At 37.2% G+C, this 19,003-nt stretch overlaps 1 protein-coding gene across 3 annotated transcripts in view; it reads left to right on the plus strand.

The window, feature by feature from the left end:
* The window catches only part of Phf3 (PHD finger protein 3), a 76,769-nt gene that overhangs the window by 30,083 nt on the left and 27,683 nt on the right, over positions 1-19,003 (plus strand). Inside the window, exons 3-5 of one of the 3 annotated variants that reach the window (XM_059244175.1) lie at positions 5,010-5,171; positions 10,986-12,711; positions 18,294-18,603. In XM_059244175.1, coding sequence (XP_059100158.1) covers positions 5,010-5,171; positions 10,986-12,711; positions 18,294-18,603 — 2,198 coding nt within the window. Of the gene's footprint in view, positions 1-5,009; positions 5,172-10,985; positions 12,712-18,293; positions 18,604-19,003 lie in introns of those variants that run through there. The other 2 variants (XM_059244176.1, XM_059244177.1) reach the window with 2 other exon arrangements.

Below are 19,003 nucleotides of genomic sequence, written 5' to 3' on the forward strand. Positions count from 1 at the left end.
TGCAAATTTGCCAGGAGCCACAGAAATGTGAAGTAGGAACTCAGCTGGCACTGACAAGGCTGACCCATTAGAGCCAAAATTAGTGGAGGTTGAAGCCAAAACTCAAGGAGTTTTGATGATATTGATTTTTATTAGCTTTTTCCTGCAGTGAGTTTCTTGTGTGCTATTGTAGCCTTCCCATCTGATTGTTTTCTCAAGAACTTCTAACAGTGTGATTGATCGTTTATTGGGCACAACTTCCCCTATACATTTGGGGTATTTGGATAATATCCCCCAGCTATGTGTGAAGACAGTCGTCACACAGTCAAAACCTGTTTCCCATAACCAGGTCTTTGTTCCTTTCTCCAGTATAAACTTAGAGGTCTGCCTTCCTCCTGCAGTTATCTTTATTGACAGGCATTTGGTCAGTGTTAAGTGTCCGGGCAAAAGTATCTCATTTGAGACATTCTCAGACACCCAAAGGCATAGATTTACAACATGTCTAGTTTGTTTGATTCACAGTGTTTAGATAGATAGAGAACAAGTGTGCCCTGGGCTCACCTCACCTGCAGATAGGAAAGTGCTGCCTGCCCCAAGTTAACCTCACACTAACAAATTCCTAACTCCTTTTCCTTTCACCTTGGTTTACGAATCAGCTCATTATCTAACCATGCTTAGGAATACAGTATTACACACAGATTCTTTTTTCCCTTCTTAGATTTTAATTGATTCAAGGTCTCCCTCCCTCTCATTTAACCTGTTCCCTTTAAGAGTTCACTGAGGCTTTTACAAGCCACCGCTCCTTGAGTCATAAAATGTAGGAGAGAGCTGAAAAGAAGCTGTAGAATTAGAGTTAACTTAGAACAATAAAGTGATGGACTGAAAGCACGGTGTGCATAGATTCTTTACCATTCCTAAGATTAGCTCTCCAGCTGGTTGTAGATTCTCCTGTGGACTTAGGGCTGTTCGGGCTGGACCCCAATAGCCTGTTACAAATTGTCTTCAGATCTCCACACATGGGCCAGGCAATGCACATGGCCCCCACCCCCAACACACCCCCGCCCCCAATCAATCACTCAATAAAACTTTTTAAAAAGCGGGGTACAGTGGTGTACTCCAATAATCCCAGTTCTGGGAAGACAGAGACAAGAGGATCTCTAGAGTTTGCAGTCCTGCTGTTCTCGTGGAACTGGTTGTTTTGGTTATCTCCATCTTCAGTGAGAGACACTGTCTCCTAGGTAGAAAAGGCACAAGGAAGATAAAACTGCTGACTTTTTCCCCTGGCCTCTGCATATGGGTGCACATAACCGTACAAAGCATACATACAAAAACAAGGACAAATAGTAGTCATATTGGGGGAGACATGTAGTGGCCAGCTTTTTGAAGATCTTGGGCAAGTAAAGTACATTGTAACAAAAGCATATGAAAAGAGGTGATTGGTCAGCTTTTTTGTTAAAGTAATTTGCTGTAAATCAGTAATTTTAGTCAAGCCTAGAGTTCTTACATTTTTATAATCATTTACAGCTTTTCACTTATATGAGTGTAACAGTCAGGCTGTTCAAATGAATTAGGACATTGATCTCCACATGATCTATCTTAGTGGAAAAGAAAAACCTGAATAATAGAAATAAAATGAAGCAGCCCTTAAGTATTCCCTGTATTCCTCTCCCAAAAGCTACCACTCAAGGGTGTTTATCTCATCATTAGGCATTTTAGAATTGGCCTGTGAATACATGTGTCTCTTACCTGCATGTTTTCAGAAGCATGGGGCAGAGTACAAATTGAAATGAAAAATTTCAGTGTGTAGTTTTGTATGTTTCATAATGTTGCTTAGTAGGTTAAAAAAAAACACCCTTTGGTGCATTGCGTTTAGCCTTTCTTGTGATGTCCCATAGTTAGATACTCATTTCATGAAATTTGCTGTAGGATGGTGTTTTAAAATTAGATTTCCACATCTGTTTTCCATAGGTGTGTGGTTTGCAGAATATGCCTGTCTTTTCTTTTCCCTTTCTATACTTGGAAGAATTGAAGTGTGAAAGTGCATTCTTTTTTGTCTGGGCCTTTACTGTTGAATTTCATTGTCAACACACACTGCTTTGTATTTATTTTTTTCAACATCTATATTTCACTTTTCTGTCCTGCTACCAAAATATTTCTCCTTTAAGTCTACATCACTATTTCCACTCCTAAGGTTGCACCAGTAGCTATCATGATACCAGATCAAGGCCATTTATCTTTTCTTCACCTGTCAAGACATTTAACTTAATTGATCTCTCTCTGCTTTTTTGAAATATTTTTTCACTTGTCTGGTTCATATTTCTTACTCAGATCTCTTTATTTTTCCAGCTTGTTTGTCTGTTTCTTTTTATGCTTCATTTACTGACTTCTAAATATTGGAGTGTCACAGAGTTCACATTTTAAACAGTTCTTCTGTTTATACTCACCTTGTGGTATGTCACTTGATTTTCTAATTAAATAAAATTAAAACTGTTATGATTCAGCTCTCAAGTATGTTTGTTTATGTGTATGAGGGGTGGTATATGCCTTTGGAAGCCAGAGGTCAGCCTTAGTGTTATTCTTCAGGAGCCATTAATCTTGTTTTTGAGACAGGAGTCTCTCTCTGTGAGATATGTATGGACTTACCAGTTTGGCTTTATCAAGTTGTATCTTACATACATTAAATTAACTTCTTTGGAGTGAATTTGATTTTTAGGTACTATTATGTTCCTAAATATAAATAAGGATAAAAGTAATGCTGCTAAATATACTTCTCTTTGTATCCCCTTTCAGTGTCATCATTACATTTAACTTTAACTCAAAGACTTGCTGAGTCAAGTAAAACATTTATATTGGTATAATAGGTAGGTTAGTAGACAGGTGTAGCATGGGAGGTACCATTAATGGCCAGTGAGCTATGGCCAATAAAGGTTCTTGCTGCCAAGCCTAGCGACCTCAGTTCACAGTCCCAGGGACTTACCTGGTGAATGGAGAAAATGGACTTCTGCAAGTTGTCTTCTGACTTGCATACTTTTGTGCTATAGTATTTGCACACATACTCACAATATGCAAGACTCATGAATTAGCCTGTGGATTTGAGTTACTAAATTTTCCCAAACCAGTTTAATTAGCCTTTTCTCTTGGACAGTTTTACTCTTCTAGATTGTTGTCGTCTCCCCTCCCCCACTTTTTTTCCTAATAACAATCTAAGGCATGTGCTTATTGTTGACATTTGCTGACAAAGTATAGGAAAGATTCAGATACTAGAATAACATCTTTTCCTTAGCCACCTTAACTGTTAGAGATAATTGGTGGTAATAGTCTGTGTTACAGTTTGTGCCTTTTATGCATCTTCCCAGTGCATGTATAGATAATTTAAGTGATTTTTATATAGAATTGAGGAAAAAGTAGTATTAATTTACTTTTTAAAGTACTTACTGTAAACTTTTTTTTCTTTTTTGAGTATGTGCAGTAACATAAATATTTGGTCATGATAGAATAGCCTCACTGGACTTCCCACCTCTCTCTCTATTCAAATTCTGTCTTAAGAGAGTCCTGATTAATTTTCCTGAAGTGTATTGTAGTTCATAGCATAGTGGTTAAGACTGTGAACTCTTTGAAAGTAGTGCATGCTTTGTATTAAGATACTTGGAAAATAGATGAAAGGTGAATCTTACCTTTTATAGAGAAGAATTAATATTACTGTTAATGTTATTTTCATCTGTATCCTGTCAGTCTTTTTTCCCTGTCTAAATGTACATGTACATGGATATGCATTTCGTTTATATGACTTCTTGAACAAAGATTAGAATGTTTTCTGGCCAACATTTTTTTCTCAATTCATTCTTTTCCTCTGTGGTGGGTTTTTTTTTTTTTTTTATGGTTTTGGGGGAAGGGTTGTTTGAGCAGTTTTGTGAATCTATTGATTGCTGAATTGCTCTTCAAAAAATATTGTGTTATTTGAAAATATATTTATTAAGAATTTTGTTCTCTTTAAATTTTAGGATAGACCACTATCTTGTTGAGCTCTTTTAACTGAAGTTCTTCTACTTGGATACAAAGATGAGGACTAGATAACTTCTTGAGGTTCCTTCTAACCCCTAGGATGAAGAGACTAACTAACATTTCTATAGTACTCTAAAGTTTACAGAGTGAGTTTTCATACATCATCCCACTTGATCCTCACAACAAGCCTGTGAGGTAGGTAGGACAGGTACTGTTACTCTCCTTTCAGAGATAGAGGAAAGTAGTAGACAGGGTCAATGCCCTAGTCACATTTCATGTGCGTGTTCTGCCAGAGATTCGCATCCAAACCATCTAATGAAAATAGTAACATTCTTTGTACAAGATTTCAGCAAGTGTGCATTTAAGATTATTTATACACATTGACTTCTTAAGGTGACATTTGTTCTGTGTAGAAATAAACTTAGTAACAATATGAATACTGTTAACTGTTTTCTTCAGTGTCCCCCAGACCTTTTCCATCATTCCTGAGTTCAATGGCTTTGTCTTACTGGTTAGGGGAAAGTAGTTTAATTGTTTAACTATAACTACCCACTGCTTTCCTCACCATTGGGGGAAGAAATACAACTTTGATTTTCTTTCTCTGTCTGGTCTTCCTTATTTATTTTACCATCTATAACTGACCTATATCATTCCCACTTATGCAGCATAATGTCTCAAGACATAGAACACTTTTATACTGCCTCAGTAGAACTGAGATAACTGAGTATTCCAGGTGTAGTTGCCTATGACAGTCTCAAGGGGAAGCAGATGATAGCAGAACAGTAGTTGAGATCAAATCAGAAAAGGTCATTGCTAATTCTCTCTGAGTAATAACTTCACAGGGTAGACATTTGTCAAATGGAATTGATGTGGGTGCTTACTAGTAACAGGATCACATAGATTATCAATAGACATAGATTTTTATGACTATGCAGTATCACATTAAAACATTTTGATTTTTTTCCCTTTTAAATTTATAATACACCCAATATTTTTTTAAAATAATTTTTGTTTTTGTCTCTTTCTAGTTGTTGGTCTTGACGATATTATGGATGAAGGAGTTGTTAAAGAAAGTGGTAATGATACCATTGATGAAGAAGAATTGATTTTACCTAACAGGAATTTGAGGGACAGAGTAGAAGACAATTCAGTGAGATCACCAAGAAAATCACCTCGTTTAATGGCACAAGGTAATCCTTCCCAAGAGGTTAAGCTAGAAAATCAGATGCATAAAACATGGATGTTAGGTTGTACACATTCTGTGCAGATTATCTGTTTATCCATCCCCTCACCTATCTACCTACCAACCAGCTGATCAGTATGGTCGCTTACAGCCCAGGCTGATTTCAGACACCCTGTGAAGCTAAGGCTAGCTTTGAACTCCTTATCTTGTTAACTCCATTTTCCAAATACTAAGATTACAGGAGTATTCTAGTCATGTCTGGCTTGAAAGATTGTTTTTTAAAATGTATTTTGTGATGTAAGCATTTTTAATTATTGTTTTTTTGAGATTGTAATAATAAAATTACATCATTTCTCCCTTCCCTTTCCTCTGTCCAAACTCTCCCATATATCCCTCCTTGATCTCTTTCAAATTCATGGCATCTTTTTCATTAATTGTGTTGTGTGTGTATGTCTAAATACACACATACAGCCTGCTCAGTCTATATAATATTACTTGTATGTGTTTTCAGGGCTGACCATTTGGTAGTGGATAACCAATTGGTGAGCTTTTCCCTAGGGAAGACTATTTCTCTCATTCTCAGTTGTCTCTAGTTCTTTGTGTAGGATTGAGGCTTCCTGGGCTTTCCCCTTTCCATATTAGCATGTCTACTGTTGCTGTCCTTGTTCAGCTCATTTTTAGGCAGTCATGTTCATGAGATTTTATGGGTGTAGCTTCTGATACTACTAGGATTGCAATCTTAGAACAAACTCCCAGATCCTTTTGCTCTTACAGTCTTTCCTCCCCCTCTTCTGCAGTGATTCCTGAGCCTTTAAGTGCTGCAATTCTTTTGTAGGTGTATCCATTGGGACTGGGCTCCACAATAGCATTTTGATTGGTTGTGTTCTGTAGCGGTCTCCATCTGTTAGAAAGAGGTTTGAGGGGTGAGTGCCACACTTAGCTGTGGATATAAGGACACATGCTTAGAATGTAGTTAAGGATGATGCTGGGTTTAGTAAAGTGGTAGTTGTAGGTTCTACTGCAAGATCCATGACTTCACTAGCCCTGGGTAGTTGGCTAGGTTTTTAGTACCAGACATAGTTACCCTTTTGTTACCTGGGTGTTAAGTCCAGTGAGAGAGCTGTTTGTTTGTTACTGTCAAGTTACATGTGCCAGTACTGCATCTTACGATTATTGTGCTATGCAGGTGGTTGATGTGGATCATAGCTGTTGTAACTGGGTAGGACTGTTGGTTGCATCTTCCTTCTTTTGGAAGCTTACATGGCACCTTTTGGTATCATGAAAGCTGGTCCACAAGGAGGAGGCTTTCAGGTCCATTCCTGCTAAGGGGCCTCTGGGCCCTGTGTCTGAAGTGCATGGTACCTTGAGCAGTAGGGACTTACCTTCTACTTTTGGGTGGTAACCTAAGGTAGTAGCAATAGGCTATAATATTTTGGGAGTCTCCTTGACAACCCTGACTAACAACTCAAAAGAGGGCTTCTCAGGCCTTGTGTTGGGGGAGTTTTATTAGATTGTCTTTGACTCTAGGAGGGAAATTTTTATTTAAACAATATATGTATATTTAAAAACATTTTTTCACAATTTCACAAATGTATGTATACATTATATACATTAGTCATCTCATTATTATTATTATTAATTCCTTCCACTCCTGCTGCAAATACTTCTTGCCTAGTCTTTTTTCTATTTAATGTCTCTATTGGTGTGTCCACAGCATTTAATTAGGGTTGCTTGCATGGACATAGTTGGGGAAAAATTTGCTTTAGCAAGGATTAATTACCATAGGAACTGATTCGAAAATATGACTTCATTCACTGACTTATTAAGACGCTTCTCTGTTTTTTGTTTGTTTGTGTTTTGGTGCAGGGGAAGGTGTTGCAGTGCTATATGTGGGAAGCTTGTAGAATCTTTTCCACTATTTTTTAAAAAAAATTTATGACATGAAATCTTGGTATTTGGTATATTTTATGTATTAAAGTTAGCTAGCATTGGTTAGATTCAGAGTCTGAAAACTATTGTTCGACCCTGGAAGTTTTTCTTAAGTTACTTTTACTCATTTTCATTAGTTGGTCAACTCTTGCTTTCTTGAATTCATGTCTGGTAAAAGATGCTGGCCTTTCATTTTCTTTATTTTTCATATACGTTCCTATATTATCTTTTTTACTTAATCTTTTGAAATTGTTTTATTTTCCTCTGACCTTTCTGTTCTAATGCTCCAATATTTTTTGGTTTTGTTTGGGGAATGGCTGTGATGGTAGCAATGCATTCGTTGTCTTTTTTAAATGTCTATAATTGCTTTTGTCTTTAAGTTATTGATACCTTTGTCTTTTGTAAGATACTCAAAATGTTTTATCTCCTTTAATAGTTTGTTTTCTCCATTTTGCTTTACAAGAGAAAAATTTTAGTCTTTTTCATTTAGAAAGCTTCCTTCCCTCATTTTGTACATCTGAGCAAACTTCAGATGTACAAAATCTGTACATCACAGGGCTTGTCATTGGCTGCTGCCAGCAAGACTTAAGCATTAGAAGATGGAGTTTGCTTGGGCTAGTGAGTAGGACTCAGGCAAGGATTTCTAGCCTGAAAGGACAGAAGTCATTTTGTTGTCATACTTGTTTCCAAGGAGTAGCAAGTGCCTGCTGTTACAGTGACACGGTGAGGGACAGGCTGTGAGGGATCACTAAGTCAGAAGCTTGTATTTCAAAGGGGAGTGGACAGGGCTTGGGAAATGCTAGTACACAGGAGCAATAAGTGTGTCCTGCCAGATTTCTTAAGATGTTTGACCCTTGACTCTTGCTCCTGCTTCAGCAAACTAGCACTGGGAACTTGAGCTTGTAAGTTTATGAACTGAGTGTTACTTGTTCTTTGACAAAGCTCTCATCAGAATTCAGATTATTTCTGCAGTCTGTTAACATATTTGGTACCCTATGAAGGAAGCTGATTGGAATATCTCAACTTTCAGTACATATAAATTCGCTCTGTCTCACAACTATCATTAGTGTCTTGTATTTCTACTCTCAACTGTGACATTCCTAGTCTTGAAAAACCCCTTCTTACTCTGGGGGATCAGCTACCAGTTTTGGGCAGGGTTTCAGTGGGAGATTTGGTAAACTTGCCAGCTTAGTGTTTGTCTCAAGGATATTACTTTTTTTTTTGTCACAGTTTCCCCCTCCCCTCCCCCTCCCCCCATCCAATCCTGTTCAGAAGGGGACAGGCCTCCCATGGGTATCAACAAAGCATGGCCTATCAAGTTGTGGTAAGACTAAACACCTCCCCTTGTGCTAAGACTGGGCAAGGCAATCCAGTGTGAGGATAGGTTCCCAAAAGCCAGCCGAAGCATTAGGGACAGCCCATGCTCCCACTGTTAGGAGTTAGGAGTTCCATAAGAAGATTGAGCTGCACAACTGTCACATGTCAGTTGTAGAGGGCCTAGGTTAGTCCCAGGCTGGCTTCTGAGTTGTTGGTTCAGTCTCTGAGTTCCTATGAGCCCAGGTTAAGGAGAGTACTTCATAATTGTCCCTTGTTTGATTTACAAAATTTGTCATTGTTTCCTCTCTTGTTCTTTACTTTCTGTGGATTCATACCTTTTCAAAAAGATCCTTTATTGTATCTAAGGGAATAAAGGTTGTATTAAAATATATATTTAATCAGTTTTTAAAAATCAGTTACTTGACATGTATGCTTGAATTAATGTAGAAAAATAAGTTTTTTGGCTATAGAAAGGCAAAAAAAAAGCAGTTTATATTTAGAGAAGCAAAAGTAGCTTTTTCCATTGCTTAATAGATAATTTACTATTAGAAAATAATTTCATCAGAATACCTTCTGAGTCAACTAACTGCCACTCTTTCTTTAGCAACCACTTCAAAGCTAAAAGTTTTTTGTTTTCAGTGGTTTCATTTCACAGATGTGTAGAGTTTAGAGCTTAAACATCAACTAGATACAGAAATAAGACTTCAGGAGTTGTTTTAAAAATAAGCTGAGCATATGATGAACAGTTCATAATGCATTAACTAATATTTTATTATTGATTTTGTCTTTCTGTGCTGTATATGTACATTTGTGGATATGTGTGCATGAGCATACCAGGTGTGTGAGTATGAAGGCCAGAGGTCAATGTCAGTTGTCTTTCTCCATCATCTTCTACCTTATGTTTTGAGTCAGTATCTCTCACAGAAAAAACCTGGAGCTCCTTGATTGAAGTAGGTTGGCTGCTCAGTAACTTGCAGGGATCCTGTCTCAGCACTCCGTCCTACCTCCAGCACTGGGGTTCCGGGTGTGTGCTTCCATGCCCGTCTTTTGTCTGAGTGTTGGGAATCTAAACTCAGATCCTTGTGCGTGCATAGTGAGCACTTTAGTGACTGAGCCATCTATGCAGCTCGTAAGTTTTTAAAGTTGTGGAGTGTGTCCCAAATGTATAGAGATTGCGAGGCCTGGGGGGAGTAGAAAGGTCCCCAAAGACTGGGATAACTCTAGTTTATTTTCCAGTGGGACATTGAAGAGTGAGAGTGCTATTAAGTTATACCAGGACCTGAAGTATCACCTGGGGTTGTTCCAGATGTAAGAAGGACATTTTTTAATAGTTTCATCCTCTGATGATAGTGACAAGTTGGGGGAAAGATTCAAAGCAGTAGCATTGTAGGATTTTATTTTGAATGGGTAACTTTAAAAGAAATTGATGTGTTCATGTGAAGTTGATCTAGAGGAACAAGATAGGTATAGCATCAGACATGTATTTTGAATTTTAATTTATGAATTGCTTTTCTATTTAGTGAATCTTTAAAGTTTAATTTCAGTTCTTTTTTCTATGTGTTTTTCTTTTCTCTACAAGATTTATTAGGCTCGGGGGAAAAGGGGGGGGAAAGCCCTATTTGTAGACTCCATTATGAGCACTGTTAAAAGAAGGAAGTTACTTTTTTTTTGTTGTTGTTATTTTCCTTGTGCATTTTCTCAGCTTAAGTTACTGGTTCATTTGGCAGTCAGTATGTGGTACTCTTGGTGCAAGCTTTGATTTCTTCCATAAGAATAGTATAGAGACTAGAGATGTTTGTAGCTCCATTGTTTTAGAGTGCTTACCTACCTAGCCTGTACTAGAACCAAACGTGGGTTCTGCTTGTGCTAACAGCCTACAAATCTCAGCATGGAGAAGTGGAGGCAAGAGGATCAACTTCAAGATGTCCTTGAATTTGAGGCCAGCCTCGGCTACATGAGACCTGTCTCACTTTAAAAAACAATAACTTCATTGTAAAAGGGAAATATATTAAAGTGGAGATTGGAGGTCTTTAGGGTTATATCTTGAAGCAACAGATATTGTTTAGGAATGTTTAGAAACCATGTTAGAAAAACATGGTTTCCTTTGCATTTAAGACTTCATTGGCATTTGAACTTACAATGCCAAGTGGACTTAACTTGGTTTTATATAATTAGATATATTTGGTGTTTAGGAATGTATGGTAATCTTTTTTAAGACAGTTATTAATGGTAATGGATGCTCATTTTGCTTAATTTGATTTCCATCTTTTATTTTTATATAGAAAAGGTATTTATTGAAAACATTTCTTATAAATGAGATGAGTCTGAAATTTACATTTCTATCCCTTTTGCCAGTATTCAAGAGACTCTAATGAATGTAAATTAATATTCAATTATATATATATTAATGTGTGTGTGATCATCATGAGTAGCTGTCAGTAAATTTTTACTGATATGATCAGGTAAGTTTCATAGTTTAGAGTAAGGAAGCGATATATTCTAAACTCTACTAAAATAAAAAGCACACAGCAAGTAGCTAAGTTTTTATTTTATTTTATTTTTTCCCCTATGATAGAACAAGTAAGAAGTTTGCGACAAAGCACTATTGCCAAGCGTTCAAGTGCAGCACCTCTAAGCACAAAAAAGCCCTCTGGGAAGACCGTACCCACCCCTAAAGTAGGGGCGAAACCCTCAGAAAAGTGTCAGAGTAAAGAAGAACTATACACATCCTTGAAGTCCGACTACCCTAAGGAGAGTAGACGGAGTAGCCGACATGCTGAACCAGTCGATGTGGTACCAGAAGTCTCAGCATCTTCTGTTGATACTTCATTGTCATCTTGTGTTGAAATGAAGGAGGAAGCTGAATTAGATCCCAAACATGCATGTAATAACCAGGGTGAAATAAACGTGCCATCTCCTGAGTTAAATTGTTCACTTCTTGCAGAGACTTGTGTTAGTCTGGAAGAAAAGAAAAATGAAGCTCTGATGGAATGTAAAATTAAGACTGACAGTAGCCCATTGTTTAAGTTTTCAGATAAGGAAGATGAGCAGAATGATCTTGTTTCAGGTGAAATGGATGATGCTGTTGAAGAAAGGAGTGCAGTGGGAAAACTTGAACAAGAATCTGAGGAGCTAAAGTTCCCCTGTGAAGGTGACCAGATGACCGAGGAACCTGAGTCTTCTGATGTATCCAGTGACTCTGCTTGTACAGATAAAATTAAGACAGAAAAAAATGAAGCGGCTGAATGTAATTTGGAATTAAAGAGTACCGTAGATACTCTAGATAAAGCTGAGAACTCTCTTCAAAGAAATCAAATAGAAACATCGGGATATTGTGAGGACATGGAGTCTAATGATGTTCACTTACGGAGCACAGAGTTAAATAAATCAAATTTGGAGGAGGTTGATACTTGTGCTTTTGAACCAGAAACTAGTACTTCTGAAAATACTATTTGTGATGTTCCTGATCAAAATTCAAAGCAGTTGAATATAACTCAAAGTAGTAAAATGGATTCTCGTGAAACAGCAGATCTTCAGGATGATAGAAGTGGTTTAGAGACCAAAAATATAAAATCTAAACACACAAAATCCATAACTCATTCTAAACAAAGCATGACCACAGAGACTCCAAGAAAAACTGTTTCGGTGAAGCATGATGTAGTTCCTAGCAGAACTAAATCTAATGTCAAGAGTGTGAAGCGAAATGCTGATGAGCCAGATCCACAGCATGGTTTTCAGAGGCCAGTCAAAGTGAGGAGAGGTCAGCTTGATAAGGATTTGAAAAATCAGAGTTGTAATTCTGGGGTTAAATCTGTGAAAAGCCAAGCTCATTCTGTATTGAAAAAAACCTCACAAGATCAAAATGTAATGCACACTTCCAAACCTGTAACTCATTCTCTTAGTGATAAGCTTCATGGTCACTCTGGCTGCTCTAAGGAGCTGCATCATCCTGCACAAACTGGACACTTACTCCATTCCAGCCAGAAACAGAGCCATAAGCCTCAGCCACAGGCACCAGCAGTGAAGGTCACTGGCCATGTCAAGGATGAACATGAACATCCAGGCAGTGAGCATGTGAAGGAGGAGGAGAAACTGAAACTAAAAAGACCTGAGAAAAACCTACAGCCTCGCCAAAGGAGAAGCAGCAGAAGTTTTTCTCTGGATGAGCCTCCTTTGTTCATTCCAGACAACATAGCCACTGTAAAAAGAGAAGGGTCAGACCAGACCTCCGCAGTTGAAAGCAAATATATGTGGACTCCCAGCAAGCAATGTGGGTTTTGTAAAAAACCACATGGCAACAGGTGTGTGTGCGTGTGTATGTGTAGATGGGTGTGTACACTGATAAACTTGTAGGATGAGGATTGAGACCAATGTGAGAACTTTCTAATGTGAAAAGAAATTCTTTGATTTACAAGACTTCCAAAAGCCCCATACCAATCCTGGATAAATGATAGAAACTTGGAGCCACTGAATTTACAACTAGATCATCCTAGGATGTTTTTAAAAAGCTTAGTCTGACCAATAGCTGATGTGCATGGACATGTTTTGCTACTGTAACCAATTATGATTTAATGTAGTCATTGCTTCTGATAAAAACCCAGACCCTTATGCTAATCAGAATTGTCATGCTGCCTCAGGACTGGAGATTATATGTCACTGTATTTGACTGCAGAAGAACTAGTAATAAATGTGAAGGTCGTAATGGAATTGCTCTTTTTCTTTTGAAGCTTTTTTTTTTTTTTTTTTTTTAATGATGCACTTTAAACCCAACCACTGCCATTTCAGAACCAGCAGATTTGATCTTGGAAGTAAATAGCAGATGGTGCTGATCAAGTATTCATGTTGCTGTTGGGACTTCTGTCAATGATTATACATTAGAAAGAAAAGAAAACTTGGACAAATTAAATGGCAGTTACCTTTTCTACCTCTATTAGATTACATAAAAAAGAAACTAAATTTAGAGAGAAGCAGTCAGTAAATGGTGTTGTATACATCATTTTAATTGGGAGAGTAAGGAGGAGGTTAAGGGGTTGTTAAACTAAGTTTTATGCCATAGAGTTGTTTTTAATTTGTTTGTTTGTTTTGAGACCGAGACTGTAGCAGAGCCTGTTTTGAAGCTCAGTATGTAACCTGTGCTGTCCTTGACCTTGGGGTGGTCCTCTTGCCTCAGCTTTTAAAGGACTGAAACTGTTTATATCCTATTTTAATGTGAGGAATTACTTTATAAAAAAGTATATTCCTGTTTTTAAATTTTGTAATGTTTGAATATAATGCTACCTTTATCGTAGTTACATACTTTTAATGACTTTTGCATTCATGATATATTCACATGTTCTAAAGGGAGCTTACTTTTCATATCTCAGAGACCTAAGGATTAAATTTCATAAAAGCCAGCCCTGCTGGATGGTGGTATCGCACACCTTTAATCCCAGCACATGGGAGGCAGAGGCAGACGGATCTCAGTGAGTTCCAGGCCAGCCTGGTCTACAGAGCGAGATCCAAGACAGCCAAGACTGTTGCACAGAGAAACCCTGTCTCGGAAAAATAAAAAATAAAAGCCAGTCCTTTGTCTCTTAGTATCTTTCAAAAATTCATGGCACTATTGTGTTTAAGAATCATGGAACCTTAACAACAACTTTGGCATAGGACTCAGAACTCAGGTTCAGTATGTTAAAATTAGCTTTTTAATAGATAAATTTTGTTCTAATGGCCTCGTCTTCAGGAGTTTACCCAGACTCTTTAGTGGTGACTGTCACTTCCTAACACCAGCAGTTATTTTGTAAAGTGAAGATTACATATTCTGCTTAATACTTATTTTAGCGTACTTTTTGAGCCTGCTATATAAAATGTGGACATTTTCTGCTACAGTCTGGAATACAGCTTAGAATATTAGCTCTGGGGACTGGAGTATTGACCCTGTGGAATTGATCTTGATGATATACATTGGAAACAATTAGTTTCTAAATTAGCTTTTCAGACACCTTCAGTAATTTTTTTTTCAGTCTGTGAATAAAGAAGCCTAAGTAATTGGTTGAGTTTTTTTCCTTATATATTATTAACTCACTGCTATATTGCTAACATTGTCCTTGCATTCATTGACTATCTAAAGCATGCTTTTCACACAATCTGTAATTTTCCGCTTTTAATGTACATATATAAGTACAGATTTATGAGAAAAATATGTAGAGATTGTCTGATTTTATATGTTAGTCACATTGGAATCTCTTTGTTTATAGTACTTGTGACAGTAGAGTTAATCAGTATCTTACACAAATTGCAGCTGGACGTATATATTTTGTATATATATCCAATTGGACATTATGGTTTGTATTACATTTTGGCATAACATGTTAAAATTCTTTTGTCCTAGAGACAATAAGTCTTTTAATATAGTGTATTTTTTCTTAAATTTATTTTCCTGATACAGACATGTATCATAATTATTCAGTATATTTTAAAAATGAGACCTTTATTTATTTTTACATAAATGTGACCTTTTCACCAGCAGGCATTTTGAATGGAAATTTTCTTAGTCTCTTCATATTATCTACCTTGGGTTTCTCTTTCTTCCTTTGTTAGGAAGATGTTTGTATCTTTAATTTGTAGTGCATTTTCTTGACCCTAATTCTAGATTGGACAAACTTTCGAAACCGAGAAGCAAAAAGTCTCCTTAGCAGCATTAATTCATAGTGGTATATTCAGAAAAGAACATTTAATTCTGAGGACATAATTCTTTAGAATAAGTAGTTCTGGTTTTCTCATTGTAAGTTTTATAGACTATTTTTCTTCACAGACTAGGTTAACTATTAAGATTTAATGATTATGTGAAATAAAATCTTAAATATAGAAGAGTGAGCTCGTGTGTAATGACAGTGCGTTCTGGGCTGTCACTTAAATTACCGAATAGAACTGTAGACCTAGTAAAACTAACAGAACTTGTAATACCTTCGGTGTTAATTGGTGACTCCCCCTCTTTTGTGTGTGTGTGTGTGACTGTGCAAGTGTTCTTAGAATTAACTCTATAGTTTACTTTAACAACTGAAGTTTTCTAAGAATTTTTTCAGACTCATACCAAAAAGAATTAAGATTAGAAATGCAAATTGCTTTCTATTCTTTTTCAGTAGACTAATTTTTGTTTTTACTGTTAGTTTGTATGTGAACATAGTGAGAAAGGACATGAGTATTGCTGCATTTTTTCATGTAACTAATTCATATTGATTTGCTTGAGTTAACTGATTCAGAAGCTCTACACAGCATTTATTTATTTATTTTTACGCAGAGACTTAATACTTTCCATGAAGAAATTTCTCTTCTTGTTGATCAGAAATTCAAGGACAGGGTAGGAAATGGAGGACTAGTTGGCTGTCCACTGCTGTGAATCCTGTGCTCTGCTCCCAACTGTGCCCTCCTGGCCTTGCATCTTTTGTGTTGTTTTGTTGTTTGAGACAGGGTTTTTCTTTGTAGCCTTGGCTGTCCTGGAACTTGCTCTGTAGACCAGGCTGACCTCAAACTCACAGAGACCCGTCTGCCTCTGTCTCTCAAGTGCTAGAATTAAGGCGTGCGCCACCACTGCCTGGCTGTCCTTGGTCTTTAAAGCAGTATGATAGCCAGAAAGAAGATAAGGTCCTTTGTTCATCTCTTCTCTCTCTCTCTCTCTCTCTCTGTGTGTCTCTCCTTCCTTCCCTTTGCTTCCTCTCTCCCATTCCCTGTGTCTGTGTCCTGTCTTTTCAGAAGGTTTTTAGTTCATGGTACTTAGAAGGGTTGACTTGAGAAACTGGTGTTAACAGTTATGAGTTGACTATATTAAAGTAGATTGCCCCACCCCCAGATCCTGAGGAGGTTGTTTGTTTGTTGTACTATTTTTTTTTTTTGTAGAAAGTTTTTATCTAAATACATTGTTTTAAAACCAAACCTAAACTACTAAGATGACATCTTAGATGACAAGAGATTTGTTTTTCAGAGTATGTCAACATTTGAGTATAGGCATTTGAAATCAGGTATGATGAAATAATTTGATAAATTTTATGGTCATCGATCAGTGAGGTGGCCTGGTTACATCAAATGGAAAGTTGAAAACACTTTACAGTGTTACATAATCTGACATTTAAGATGGAACCATTGCAGACTTGCCTTGAGTCAATGTAGCTGTGGTTGTAGAAGAGAAGTGACCAGTTGTTTCCCTGCAGAATCTCAAAGCTGTTCATACTAGACAGTTGGTTTCAGGAAATAGCAATGTGTGTACTTTGTACGGAGCAAGGAAAGAACATTAAGGTATTGAGCATGAAAGAATTCTTCAAAATTCCTACCCATAGAACAGCTCTGTCATTTGAAACATCACAAAACCATCAAAAATCTCAAACAGAAACTTTTCTTATAAACAAATGTTACATTGTTTTAAATGATCTCTCGACTTGTGAATAAAAACCCTACCTGTCCTTATTTCTCAAACCAAGAGTATGATAGGGAAGCTGAAGACTGGCAACACTGGAGCAGATAGATACACCACTGAGGATAAATGACCGTTTGTATTCGTTTCCTTAAGACTTGGCAGTCGCGCCGGGCGGTGGTGGCACACGCCTTTAATCCCAGCACTCAGGAGGTAGAGCCAGGCGGATCTCTGTGAGTTCGAGGCCAGCCTGGTCTACAGAGTGAGTTCCAGGAAAGGCGCAAAGCTACACAGAGAAACCCTGTCTTGAAAAACCTAAAAGACTTGGCAGTCGCAGTCGTAGTTAAGCAGACAGAAATGCACACAGGATAAAGAGTAAAGCGCTACTTTAGAAGAGTGATGGATGCGGCACCACTTTAAAAACACCTCCTAAATGTAGTATTAATTTTGATATTTCCAACATGAAAATAGGAACTCAGGTGTATTTAGAGTTGGGCCATGCCATCTAGGCTAATAATTTTCAACATTCCATCTGTTAGACCACACATTTTAAAAGGAGTAGGACATGTTTGGTGGTGCCACTATTAACATCAGTGCTGTGAAGTGCTTGCGTGATAAAAGGCTATCCCTAAGTCTTTCAAATGCCTTGAATTGCCAGACTGAAAGGGAAAGGGGCATGAAATCTGAATATCCAAGTGAGCTGGTAATATTGCTGATCATATGATCATGCCTTATTTGCTACTTTATTTCTAAGTAGTTGCAAGTATTTTTTAGGTGAATGACAGCTTTTTTTTTTTTTTAAATTGAAACTTTGCACTGGACTTGACTACAGATTCATGAGGTACTTTCTTAGGTAGAATGCAATAAAGGAAAAACTTCAACAGAATATTAGAAATAAAACCTAAATGTGAATGCATTCATGTTAAGATAGAGCATTGTTTTTTGGGAAAATAAGTTGATAACCTGAAACACATAGGCATTAACTAAGAAAGCCCACACCCAATAGTAAGCACATTCTTCAGCTGAATCAATGTGACGCCTTGAACCAGAATGAAGAACAATTCAGGTTACATACTGGTTAGTAAGTGTGTGAAAGAGACTTTGCTTCTTTTTCCCCCCTTTAAGCATTTTTTTTTTTAGTCCCCCAGTTTTCTATATGATCTCAGCTCTAGGGTAGATTGTGGATAAGATCTCACACATTACCCTTCTCACTGTTAATGTTTTTTTGTACTATGGGGGACCAGTTTTCATCTGAGACCACCTTGTGTCCTCATTCCTGTTTTCCCCTAGTGTTTTCGACCAATTCTACAACTAGAGAGGAGAATCTCGTGATTTAGAAGTTTCATTTGCATGGAATATTCCTGGGGAACTTGCTCCATGTTGAACTATTGCACAAATGGAAAATATGAAAAGTATCTGAACATTAAATACTGTTTTCACTTGAGAATAAATACTGTTTTTAAAGAAATCACTTTTCCCCTCCCCGCCCCCTTCCAGGTTTATGGTTGGCTGTGGGCGCTGTGATGACTGGTTTCATGGTGACTGTGTTGGATTAAGTCTTTCCCAAGCACAACAAATGGGAGAGGAAGACAAAGAATATGTTTGTGTAAGGTGTTGTGCTGAAGAAGATAAAAAGACTGATATACTAGATGCAGATATTTTGGAAGACCAAACTGTAGTTGAAGCCCACAGTGAAGAGAAAACAATGGAGTGTGAAAAGCTTGGGTCGTCGAAGCACATGGTGGCCAATGATAAAAACAAATCAGTGGATGATACTGTAAAGCACAAGGTCAAAATTTTAAAACGGGTAAGCTTTCCAGAAAGTACATTCATTATTTCAAAAGCTTTACATGGACCTAAATGTGATTCAAAAATTTCTCTTTCAGGTTTGTTACAGTGTATGCTCTTATTTTCTCATAAGAATGAGTTGAATTTAAGTTTTGGGAGCAATTTTGCTGAAAAGTAGGGACTCTGGCATAAGCAGCTTTTTTGTGCTTTCTAAGCTGTAGTTTTATATTTGATTTTTTTTTTTTTGTTTCACAATGTTCATGTGTCTATGTAACCTAAGTACAGATATCTACTAATTCTTTAGGTGAACCATTTTGTATTATTTTCTTTAAGAATTAAAAAAAAAATTGTAACCTTTGATCTCATTTGCTTGGCAGTCACTCCTCTCACTTTCTACTGTTGAACTGTAGACTTCTAAA

This window comes from Peromyscus eremicus, chromosome 16_21 (assembly GCF_949786415.1).
Source record: "Peromyscus eremicus chromosome 16_21, PerEre_H2_v1, whole genome shotgun sequence".
Taxonomy (NCBI): domain Eukaryota; kingdom Metazoa; phylum Chordata; class Mammalia; order Rodentia; family Cricetidae; genus Peromyscus; species Peromyscus eremicus.